This window comes from Pygocentrus nattereri, chromosome 18 (genome assembly GCF_015220715.1).
Source record: "Pygocentrus nattereri isolate fPygNat1 chromosome 18, fPygNat1.pri, whole genome shotgun sequence".
In the NCBI taxonomy this organism is placed as follows: domain Eukaryota; kingdom Metazoa; phylum Chordata; class Actinopteri; order Characiformes; family Serrasalmidae; genus Pygocentrus; species Pygocentrus nattereri.
The window spans coordinates 26,295,137-26,307,954 of record NC_051228.1 but is presented as its reverse complement, the minus strand read 5'-3'; the positions used below and the strand labels follow the sequence as shown (position 1 = coordinate 26,307,954).

The 12,818-nt window shown below is 38.1% G+C and overlaps 1 protein-coding gene across 1 annotated transcript in view; it reads left to right on the top strand.

Annotated features, from left to right (window-relative positions):
- Window positions 1-12,818, top strand: part of LOC108428864 (ephrin type-A receptor 5) — an 83,533-nt gene that overhangs the window by 49,056 nt on the left and 21,659 nt on the right. The window contains exons 6-8 of the mRNA XM_017700209.2: window positions 7,252-7,376; window positions 9,061-9,220; window positions 10,332-10,434. Coding sequence (XP_017555698.2) covers window positions 7,252-7,376; window positions 9,061-9,220; window positions 10,332-10,434 — 388 coding nt within the window. The remainder of the gene's footprint in view (window positions 1-7,251; window positions 7,377-9,060; window positions 9,221-10,331; window positions 10,435-12,818) is intronic.

Sequence of the window (12,818 nt, the reverse complement as noted above, 5' to 3'; positions counted from 1 at the left end):
AGCACACGCTATAGATGCAATCGATCAGTGATTCACAATACTGTCATCAATCGGCTCAAGTCTAATCTAACATTTTACGTGCTATTTTAACTGCAGTCAAAAACACAGTGTTCAATTACCACTTTTTCATAGGCTCTCGCTGCAGACATTTAAACCAAAAAAGTGAAACATGCCCCAGTTCTGTTGTGGATGATGTTTCTTTATGTCATCTCTAAAATAGCGGTGTGAGTTTTTTGAGTGAAATAGCCTTAACAAAGGGTCAGTTTGATTGTAGCTGATAAGAGTTGATGGATGGAAGAGTTGATTCAGATATCCTTTAATTGGCTCTCAAATTGGCTCTTTACATCCTTATGCTATGGTAAGAATGTCTCATGTTATTCCATTGAACTTTCTTTTCATTGCTGTTAGACTAAGCTTATTGAAATGTTCTACTGTGGGGAATGTGGAGCAGCCCCCTAAGCCCTGTCCCTTCACCAGAGATTTTCTCCACCCTGGCCCCCCTATTCCACACCTCCAGCGCAGGTGGCACAGGTGCTGCCGAAGCCAAACTATTTATTTCCCTATTTCCCCTCTGCATAATCCATTATACTAAACTCCCAGGCCTTTTACACAACCTCTGTGAGCAACTGCTGCAGTCTAATTTAGGGTGAAATATTTAACATAATATTTGCACTTATTTCCTTGCCAATGAGTCTCTGTCACAAAAAGCGCCACCGATGCACTTAAGTAGCACACAAAAAAACAATCTCGAGGTGCTAATTCATTTCGCTGGGACAGTGGAGGTATGGCTTTTCTCCCCTGAAGAGTCAGCTTCAACATCTGCCTGGCTCATTAAGGTGCTCTCAGATCAACAGAAGGATTAGGCTCCTTAAAACACTATTAATGGTGACAAGCAAAATGATGATTTTGGAGCCCAAGATGCCTGCCACACAGCTTCAGCTCGGCTGACGCAGCTTGCATGCAGAATTAGCGTCACACGGGCATGCTAACCAGAGCCTCCGAGGCTGTTCCATAAAAAGGAAGAAGCTATAAAGTTGTTTTTTTCCCCGTTTTTGGCTTTCATAACTAGGACAGTTTGTGTGGATTGATCAAATGCTTGCTGATTTCCAACACTTGAAATGAACTAGATTTCAAAACAAACTGAATTGCATGCAGGTGCAAGTGATTAGCGCTTGCTCTTTCGCATGCCTCTGAAGTGCGCTCGTAGTTCCCTGATGAATGTCGACAGGCACGTAAGTGGTGGCATTTGCAGAACTATTCTGTGAGCTTTTAATATTTGCCCATTCACAGCAAGTAATTGACATATCAGTCTGCAAAGACTTGCCACACTCAATATTCTTAATTACTCTTAGTGAGTTGCTTTTGGCAAGCGGTTGAGAGTATTCGCATTTTGCCCCATTCGTTTGCCAGTGCAGGCCTATCTGTTATCAACTCCTCCGTCAGCAGTTGGAGGCGCTTTGCAGATGGTGACCCAATCAGTCACTTGAATAAGTCACTTATTAGCATTTGTTCCGCCACTCCAGTCTTAATGGTTTTATAGCATCCCATGATGACAGCCACAAGATGTGGTGCTGTAGGCTCAGTGATAAAGTCTTGTACCTTGTTACAGATCTTAGATCATCAGTTAGACAGTTAAATAGCTATTCATTAATAGACCTCATTGTTTTTTTTATTTGTTTTGTTTTTGTTTTCTTTTTTGATTGTTTCTTTTTATTTATTCATTCTTTTCAACATATATTGGTGTGTATGATATGGTACATGATACAGTGTTTCTAAGCTTTAAATTTACTCCAGCAGTCTTATCAACTGCAAGAGCCAGTATGTGGTAGTATGTGGGCAGGGGTTGGTCAGTTCTGGTTTTCACATAATCAGTTTTATAGTAACTAGGTATGATTTTGAGTCGACTGTACAGAGAGTTGAGTCTTAAGGCTTGTAGATAATTTTTGTTAATTTTGATTATTGGCTGCATGCATCACATTCTGAAAAGTTAAACCTCCACTTAAAACCTTCTACTGAAAAACTTAATAGCTTTAAATAATGAACTGTTTGTCACAGAAAACCTTCCATCTGAAGAACAAAAGTGAACTGCTCCACACAGTAAATTAAGTGCTTAAAGAGGCAAAACAACGTGAAAAGGTATGGTAGCTAGCTGGCATAAGGCTTAAACCAATTATAGTTTTAGTATGATTTAAAGCTATATGATCTGTAACTTACTAAAAGTTTAGCTAGATAAGCCGACAACTTCAGCTTAATTAGCCATTGTGCTAGCTAGCATAACTATTGCTATCCAAACTACATGGTTGCAGTTTCATACTGTTTATCTCTTTTGTTTAAACACGTTTACTGCCTGTAGCATTTCATTTTGTCATTGAGATTGAAGTGAACTGTGGGCATTGCAGTGATGACTGAACATGACTAGCAAAACTATAATAATCAAAGTCTGCTTTTTTTTATATGTCAGGCCTAAATTTCATGAGTTTTGAGTCTCATGTCTGATTAAGTCATGAGTCAGCTAGGGCAATGTTCGTGTCGAGGCTCAAGCCAGTCAACATCTGACTTAAGTGTGGTTTGAATCTGAGTAGCTGAATTTAGTACCCAACTCTGCATATTAATGTGTCATTAGCCTTAATATTAATGAATAATGAGCTTCCCAGTAGTGCTTAAGAGTCCAACTGTAATGTGTCCTATTGCTGTGTTCATACATGTGTATAGGGATGTATTTGAATTTGTAAAGAAGGAGAACAGACAGTTAGATGGCAGAGACCTTTATTTTGAATGCATTGCTGCAGGACTGTTGAAGGCCGGTGTTCTCCGTGCAGGGCGCATGTTGGCATGGGAGCTTTTTGGCAGGAGCCATATCTCAGCGCTGCTTTTGGCCGGTGGGCTGCTCGACTCTGCCAGAGGTTTTTCATCTTGCCTCTCGGCAGGACTCCCCCAGCAGCACTTGTTTACAAACACATGGCCCGCTGAGAGCTTCACCCTGGCACTCGGACGGGGTTGTCTTGGAAGCCGTGACCTTTCTTTCCCTTACCCAAACTGTGGGCCCAGAGCACTAACTTCAGTTAAATTGCATACATGTATATGCCTGGAAAAAACTCTGAAAACCAGTATTGCCCAGAGTTGTTGTTGTACCACTAAGGAAAAGTAAAGTCTTTGCCATTTTTGGTATTCCTTACATTCAGCTTCAGGCACGTGATTAATTGAAGAGTGTAAAGCTCAGATTCGCTAGCGCATGATCTATTTTGCCGAAAAAAGGAATGTTAGCACGTCTGGGTGTGGATGCATTGACGTTCCTTGCGGTTTAGCGTTAGCGGCACCCTTGCTGGCAAAGGTGCAGTGTTAGCGGCTTCACACGCTAGAGGATGGTAACACTTCCCAATTGAAGCCATTAATCAGAGCACCATCATCACACTTCATCTGCTACACTTCCTCTACAAGAGGTGTTCCATCTGTTAATGAATTCAGAGAGGCTGCCACAGCGATTGTAGAGGAACTTTGGTTATGCTTTATTTAGCTGTCCTTTGTCCACTGGAATTTGCTCTGTGTTGCCTCTTAATTCGTAATGATGAGAATTCTTTGATAATGAATGTAGGCATTGAAAGGTTCCGTATCAAAAACACTTAAGATTCAAATAATCAGTATCACATGCAACAGATTCTGCAGACTGCAAATTATTACTGAATTATCACTCAATACCAGCATTTGTGCAGTATTTTAAATGAGTATTTGCTATGAATGGGAATCACTGCGGGCCCCACAATACAACCTTCTCCACTTCAGCCATGATGCCATTTCATTTTGATTTGTAAGGCTTTGTAAGCTTTTCTTCTATTAAAACAAAATAGAACTGTGAAGTAGACACAACAACATAAGCCAAAACTATGGACATCAATACTTGGGCCTATCCAAGATGTTTTGTGGCTGAAATGATTTATAGATTTTACGTGGGCTAAAAATTCTCATTGCCAATAATATTGGCTGATATGAACTTAAAATAAGTTGTCTTAGCATTCACGTACAGATTCCATGCTGTTGTTGTCCTAGAAGGTTGGAATGACACTGTTGTGTTCTACTTGGAACTGAAGCACAAAATTAGTGGAAGAGTCCTCTAAAATGGACAGGAACTACCTCAAATTTTAAGAGTCTTGGTTTAACAGTGCTAACAAAGATGATTGTTCTTGACCATCAGACTTTTTAAACTCAAATAAACAACAGTCTTAACACTCTACCAACAACTACCAGATGTTCTTTGCAGTTTTGGGTTCTATTTATTAGCTCCTATTTTCAATTTTCTTAATCCCAGCGATGCTGTTACTGAAAAAAGTTGTTAGTTATCTGTGATATTTTTGTCGATACCGATAAAGATGCAGGTGGTCAATATCGGCCAAGTGATATATCGGTCAGGCCCTAATTAATACATTTAAGTTTGCGGCATTTAGCAGACACACTTATCCAGAAGGACATACAACAGTGCTTTGTTGTCTGCTCAGAGAAAGTGCCCTAGCTAGTACAAACAGTTTTAGTCCAAACTACCCTTGAGTTAAGACACTGCCTGTAACAAAAGACAGTGCTAATACTTAGAAAGACAGATGCAGAATGCATTTCAATAGATAAGTATTCACTTAAGTGCTTCACAAACAGATGGGTCTTCACTTTGCGTTTGAAGATGCAGTTGTTCTACATCTGGACATGGACAGGTCTTGGTGCTTGTCTTCCTTGATGCTATTTTTTGACCCAAAATATTGGACGACACATTTTTTCTCCCACCTCTGTGTTTTTTCACTGCTGCTGATTTTTATATGCATGAATGTTGAGAACATTCTCTTATCTGAAACATGCTGTGGCACTCACTCTTACCCAGCTCTCTTGTTTGATCTGACCCCCCACTCATGTTTTTGTTTCCTGTCATCACAAATATAGATCAAAATTCCCCTCGCCCGCCTTAAGGCTTATTGAGAATCAATAACTCAAAGGGACTGCGTCTCCTGCTTGACTGAAAGTCAAACATTTAACAGGCTGCCAGACCGTTTAAGTGGTCCGGGCCACCCTCCATAAAGCAGCTTTTTTCCTGCCCGCTCGCAGATCGGGTTGCCAAGTATTTAGTTTCAGGCTTTTAAGATAGGAATGATTATAGTTTTGTCTAGGCAAAAGGAGGGATATGGTTACTCTTTGTTTTGAAGGGGAGAGAAGACTTTTCTTTGCTCCCCTAAACGGCATGCTGTTGCAGCAGGGCTACTGTATCGGCACCTCGGGGATCATTTGGACATGCTTAAATACTCTTTATCTCACGGTTACAGTCTGACACTTCGGTTCCTGAATACACAACAGGCTCAGATTTCTGCATTTCACATGCAGACGGACGGCACTTTTTGTGTGTGGAGACACAGGATAGGACTCTGTTAAGGCAGATAGAACAGTATTCAAAGGTTGCTGAGAATGCCTTGGGTTTAACCCTTAGAAGTCGATGTTTTTGTTTTGTTGTGCTATGGAAATTACAGATTTTATTGGGTAGCATATTAGCCAACAAATTACACTTATATTCGGTTTTCATTCTGTGTCTACACCTTTAAATCATCTTTATTCTGACTCAACAAAAACTTGGTAAAAACTCTAATTTAAAAAAGTTTTTTTCTTTTCTCTGTGCAATAATAAAATATCTAATCTTTTACATATGCATGCAAGATTTTATCTATTCATAATGTGGTATGAATAAAAAATTTAGATTTTACAATCTAAATAAAATTTCTCTGCTTGATTCAATGAGCTACAAGTAAGAATTACTACAAATTACACCATGTCTTCTTATCAGGGTTAATACCAAACAGCTTCAGTTGTAGATTTGTAATGGGGTTTTCAGACGATGCCCTTTTGAATGAGAATCCGTACTCAAACACAAGCAGGATATACTTCTTAGGGGACAGGTTAAAACAACTGACAAGTAGTAAACATGACAGCAGTTGAGAGAAAGTGAAAGACTGAGGCAAACGATAAAAAAAAAAAAAAAATGTATTAAATAATGAAATAATAATAAAAAATAAAAATGCTTTTTCGTATTCACTTCTTTTACATTCAGATTATAGTAATATTTGTGTGGAGTTCAAAAACAGAAGTAGCTTTTCCTCCTTTGATGACTAGAAAGAACGCATCCTCAAATATTGATTGTTCAGCTGAGAATGACATGATACATTTTTCTGGTGCTCAGCAGGAAAGTTAATCGTTTCTCAATGTTTGTTTTACTAAATGTAAAGCACGATGCACAGGAGAGAGATCTTTGTATTGCACCATTGACAACAATAAAACGAAGCACATTTGATTTTTGACTGATACTTTTTCAATCCCTTCTTTTAAATCACAAGCCAAGTTGCAGCAAGTGGAAGTGTTTGCTGACAGCAATGATTTGCAGACTAATCAGGAAGCGTTGACCTTAATATCCAGTTTAGACAGCCAATCACCAGTCTAGATTTTAAAAACAGGCATGTCTATTGATTGGCTAATGGCTGGAAATTTGAGAAATTACATAGAATTTTTGGTACTCTGTAACCATAAAAGTACTGTATTTCAGTACTTGCACTAACTGTCATGCATAATGTCACATTATTTTGAAAAGCACATAAAAACAGCCATTTCATGTCACCAGAGAACTGCATTTGAATTGTAATGGTGTTTAGTAACACAGTGAACAGACTAGGTGTGACCAGACAGAGGGCAGTTTAATTATTTTATGGTCAGGTTGTGCACATAAAACAATTTCATGCTTGTTAAGGCTGACGCAATGGTTAGACTATAATAAGATGTTTATGAATTAAGAGATATTATTACCAGATGCTGTGTCCTTTTATATGTGGTAAACAGAGTGCGTAAACAGTAAAATGTGTCATCCCCCAAAGCCGCTTTCAAAGTTGGTTTCATCTCTCATCAAACAGCTGAGATAAAAGTATGTGTCAAGGCTTCCCATCAGATTGTGTTTCCTGCCTGAGACCAGAATATTTTATATTCTATGGTTTGCTTTTCTTGAGAAAACATGAATCAAACGCACTTTTTAACCATTAGCAATCAGCCATATTTGACAGTATTAGACATGAATCTCTGTTTAATTAAGAAGAGCTAATTGGGTCAAATTTAAAAATTAAAGGCAAATATGACACTGCCTGCAGTTACGCTATATTGCATCATACCTTTCATTACATCCCGAGTATTTTTCACTTGATTTGGAATGAAGAATGAACAAAAGCTTTTTTTGTATCTTTTCAGCTCCATCTCCTATCACTGTGGTAAAGAAAGGAAAGACAGCAAAGAACAGCATCGCTGTGTCCTGGCAGGAACCTGACCGGCCCAACGGCATCATCCTGGAGTACGAGATCAAGTACTTTGAAAAGGTGAGCACAGAAACACACAGCTGAAACTGGGCAGTATAGGAAAGAGTGCTGAACAACATGTTATAAAACAAATTCTAAATTTGGACTGAGCTACCAGACAGATCAATTAAATAATCCACGCACTTATGAAAAGCCATTGTGCTTTACTTGTTGCTAAGCAAACCACAGCGTACCGTTAATGAAATACACAGTTGAGTGGAAGAATTGTTTATTGAGCTTATTACTTGCAGTAAATTAAAGTATTTGTTGGACATTGCTGTAACTGATCACAGAGCATAGTGTAATCATGGTAAAATGGCTGCAGTGCATTAAGTGACCATAAGTGCCTTGTTGATTTAGTAAATATTGCCTTTATATGAACGTATTGATCTTAGACCAGTTTTTACATTTTGAATATTTAGTGATAGTGGTGAGAAATATGATGGACCGGATGTACTAAGCCTTTTAAAGCAGTCGCAGGTACAAATCAGACAACTGATGTGCAAACCTAATGGATCCTGATCACGGAAAATGGGTGGAGATATTAGATGTTCCGTTAATTATGGTTTCCACTTGACTTAAGTTTGAGCAAGTAACGATGGCAGGTTTTAGGTATAATTTGGTATAATTTAGGTATAAAACGAGGCATAAATTAGCGGCAGTGTGTCAAAGGCCTGTTGTTAAGAGACTTCCATTTACAATGCCAGCAGTCACAGTGGCTACACTCAAACACTTGTTGAAAGAACATTTACCAAACAGAATAACATTATTGCAGCGCGCAAACGTCTATGTGGTGCAAATCATACTGTGATGCAGCCTCAATCTGCGCTCTCTGTTTATGTTGTTGTTTCACTAAATATTGCACAGAGTGAAATTACATCCTCACAATGTTTTGGTGGAAAAGAATCACATTTTTGTCAACATCTCTGTCTCTTAATCACTGAACAGTCTGGGCAGAAGTGAAGCATGCAAGGATTGCAGTTCCCTTAGTTAATTAAACAACTGTTTAATAGTATAACATAGTAATGCTATAGTAGTCATAAAAGCAAGAGGAGCACATACAAAATACTGACAGCCATGCTTAGATTGCATTTGTATTTTAGTGTACAGCAAAAGAACAACTGTTTTTGGCAGCATAGAAGAATGTTTTCCATTTTTTGTAGTATGATTTTTCTCAGATATTGTATAAGGGGCATAAGGCAAGGGAAGGAACTGAGCTCACTGTGTTAATGGAAGTGTTTAGTGCAGTATGACTCTGGCGACTGGTGGAGACATGTCTCCCCTTTAGCCACAAAAGCTCACAAAAAGGTTGAAACTGAAGCTGCTGATGGCCGTCTCGGATTGCTCCTCATGCCAGGGCTTTGGCCCACTGCACTGTTCAAACTATTTAAAGGCAGAATCACGCAGAAAGTGATTGAGCTCCTGCATGACCTCAGCACAGTGGCCTGGTCTGGGAAACACTGATATGAGACACTTTAACAAGAAAAGTGCCCCCTCCTCTAATGGACCACACAGCCCTCCACTATAGCATGAAAGTGATCCTGATCTGCAACCACCCCCCATACTGCTCTTTCGCACTTTCTTTCTTACTTACTTTTTCTCTCTCTCTCTCTCTCTCTCTCTCTCTCTCTCTCTCTCTCTCTCTCTCTCTCTCTTGCTCGCTCTTAACACGTTCAGTCATTCTGGTTTTTTTGTTGTGCTGCAGGATCAGGAGACAAGTTATACTATCATAAAGGCAAAGGAGACAGAGGTTGTGGCGGATGGGCTGAAACCGGCCTCAGCCTACATCTTCCAGATCAGAGCACGCACCTCTGCAGGCTATGGTGGCTTTAGCCGGCGCTTTGAGTTTGAGACCAGCCCCTACTGTAAGTCAAAGAGCCAAGTCATATATAATACACGACATTTGGTCAACAATCTTACGAATGCTTAATCAGTTTGTAGTCTGGAAAGCAGTTATGTTTCAGAATCTGGATAAATGCTTTTTGATTGATTGAGTAATACTTTTCCACAAAAAACATATTGACTAAATATATCAGGTTACCTCACGCCTGATGCAAATAAACAGGAGGGAACGTAGTGTTAGAAGCAAACCAAGTGCTTCTGTGCTCTGGGCTTGGACTGCATTAAGAGCAACCATTTGGCTGAAAACCTTACTTTTAAAAGGACAACTCTTATTCTTATTCCCATTGTTGTCTGTAATGGCCACCCTAAGAAGCAATCTAAGAAAATACATATACATAGAAAAAAGTGTACTTGCAATACATCCCATCAGTGGCTCATAATTTATTAACTCTCAGAACATATTTGTGATATCTAATGGCTTTATTAAAAACTGCATTTTATGTTTATATCATGCAGCACTACTGACAGTTAATGCTATGTGCATAATGTGATATTCTGGACTGATATTTTTTGTTTTTGGCCTGCATTTTAATTCTAACCATTTCATAATGTGTTTAATATTGACTTATGATCCATTTGCCTGACCTTTCTGATCAACTTTTACAGTAAAAACAGTTGCAATTTGTACAATATGAAATGGTGGGGATTAAAATACCAGTACATTTTAGTGTACATTTTTGTCATTTTTTGACAAATTATAATTTTAAAGTCAAAAGTCCATGTTTATAGTTATACAGTCTCTCTCTAAGACACTGGTCTGCATACAATGAAAAACAGTAAACAAACAAAAAAAACAATTTGTTCTCAAGGTTTATATGTGTATTTATTTGTTTAAGTAAATCAGGCTATGATGGAGCTTTCATCTTTGAAGTCATAAATCCATGTAGAATGTCTGGGTTCTCTGTATCATTTTAGCTTCCACTGTTTGCACATTTCGTAAATAACTCCGAATAAGAGCATCTGCTAAGCGAATAAATGCTAATGTAGTGAGATTGTCTGAAATGAGCTAAGCTGTACTGAGCAGTGTGTGGCTGTGTATATCTGCTACTCCTGATGTCTCTCCTGTCTCTGCAGTGTCTGCCTCCAGAGATCAGGGCCAGGTGCCTGTCATTGCTGTGGCGGTTACCGTGGGGATCATCCTGCTGGCACTGGTCACCGGCTTCCTGCTCAGCGGCAGGTGAGAACACAGCTGTTTTTCTCCTTCAGCGCTGAGGCCTACGGCAAGACATGCATATTGTGGATTGTTGCTGCGAAATCCACTAAATGTGTGTCTCTGCCAGCTCAGTTTGTTTGCACTCTTAGCAGAAGCACATACAACAGTAGCCCCTAGAAGGCACAGTTATCATCAGCTCTATTGGAAATATGTTGTCATTTTGCTCATTGAAACAGAAATTTTGCGATAGGTACAGATTCACATTTGAACGACACTTGTGTATTGTAAACTAAAGAGAAAATATTTTATCAACGTATAATGATTCCAAAAATTATTTATTGTTAATTAACAATATAATTTATAACAATTATAAATTGTTATTGTGTTTGATACAATACAGTGGCGTATTAATTTGATGAACATTTTGATACAGCAAAAATAAGGAGTGAATAAAAATTTTATTTTTTTACAGTAATATTTTTATGTTTCATGTTTATAAATTGTTAGGGCATTCATCATTATAGAAATGCAGTATTTAAAACAAAAGCTGTGCGTTATAATGTCCTAATCTAACAACAAACCAATAAATTAGCCCCAAGCTAAGACACTAGCTAAGCTTTGGTCAAGATACGGTAATACAGCACTGTAATGCACTATATACAGTACTTTGCAAAGTCTTGTACATCTTAACACATTATTTAAAGCCATTTATCTGGGAAATAAGTGTATTTTAGTGCTAATAAAATCACTGTATAGCTTTAGAATGAATCTAAATAAATGCAGTAAAAAGTAATAGAATGTTTTTTTTTCCAAAAGTTTTGATGTAGACTCTTCCTGGACACTCCCAGACATTACATGGATTTCATTAACAACATCTTATTTAATATAATGAAATATTAATTAGTCAAATTAACTAGGTGTTGGATGATTATTGTGAACCACAAATAATACTATGCGCCCCAAGGAGAGATTTGGAAATGGTAGAACAAACACATTGATATACATAAAATTTCTACTTCTTGTATTAGAATCAGTATTTTTCTGAGCAAATAATGATTGCTGTTCTGATATACATCCATCTTCTCAGCCACTTATCCTTCTGAGCTGCGGATGTTCTGATAAACAGCTTTTTAAAAATAAGTTGGTGCTTAAAACTTTTTGCACAGTACTGTATTTGTAATGTAGTATATCAAAATACATTTGGAAAGTTGTATTGTTACTTCCCTAATATTGATTGAATTATTATTGTGGTCTCATTTTGCAGAACATTTTTGTAATTTGTCGACAAATAAACACTGTAACGAAATCTGGCGATACAAAATATAAATAGTATATGAAAGTATTCATAACATAATGAAGAATGTAATTCATTACATAAGAACATAATTACATTTAATAGTATAAAAAAATTACGTAAACCATCTAGACTTCTAAGGGTCAAACAATGCATCATGTTGTGAATTACTAATGCTGTGAGGATCTTAAATGAAGGTTAAAAGATCATTTTATCTGTTACTCACAATAGAAGTGTATCAGTGTCCATGAGCAGACAATCATTGTAATATTACACCAGTGTAAGTAATGAGGTAATGTTATTATGTGGATGATACATTTCAGTGGTTTTCATTTTCAATGCCTAGATGGGCTTTGATTAGCTTAGCTCTTGTAATTAGCGTATGCTGCACTACTTATTTAAGGTCGCCACATATATTTAAATCAACTAATATAATCTGTGGCAATGGATTTCTACACAAAAATCAATTTGGCTCCTGCATATTAGCTGGCAGAGGGGTCTAACAGAGGGAGTTATTGGCATGTCCACATCTCCACGTCTATTCATTAGATCCAGCTCAGTGGTGGGAAATGTGTGTCCCCGCTCCTTATTGCGCTCTCTCTGGCACAAGAATTGTCCCTGACATCACTGTGTAACAAAGACAGAGCAGGAAGAGGAGCCTGTGACAATATCCTGTTCCACACATCCTGTCCCACTTTGCATCCCAGGCACAATATGTTCAAAGGAGATGCTCGCCTGCATCCCAGGAAACAAACAGAGGAACGCTTGGTCTTAAGATGATGAGGATTGATATGCTGATCAGAAATGGGTATTTGAAAGGCGCCCTGTGATTTTGTAGCCTCCTTTGTAGAAGAGATGCATGTCCTTAAGTAGCCAGTCTAAGAGATATAAAGAGAATTCGCTCAGTCAGATTATACATAAGATATTTATTTCCCTGTTGATTACCAGTGTATGCATAAATCAGGAGGTGGCAATCCAGCTGCATCAATTACATCACTTGTAACAGGGTGCAAATAAAAGATAAAAAGCTCAAAATATTCAGAATGGATAAACTGTGCTCACCAGACATACAGTTACAGGTCTGTGCCCGGTGACGATTACACAGATTACCATG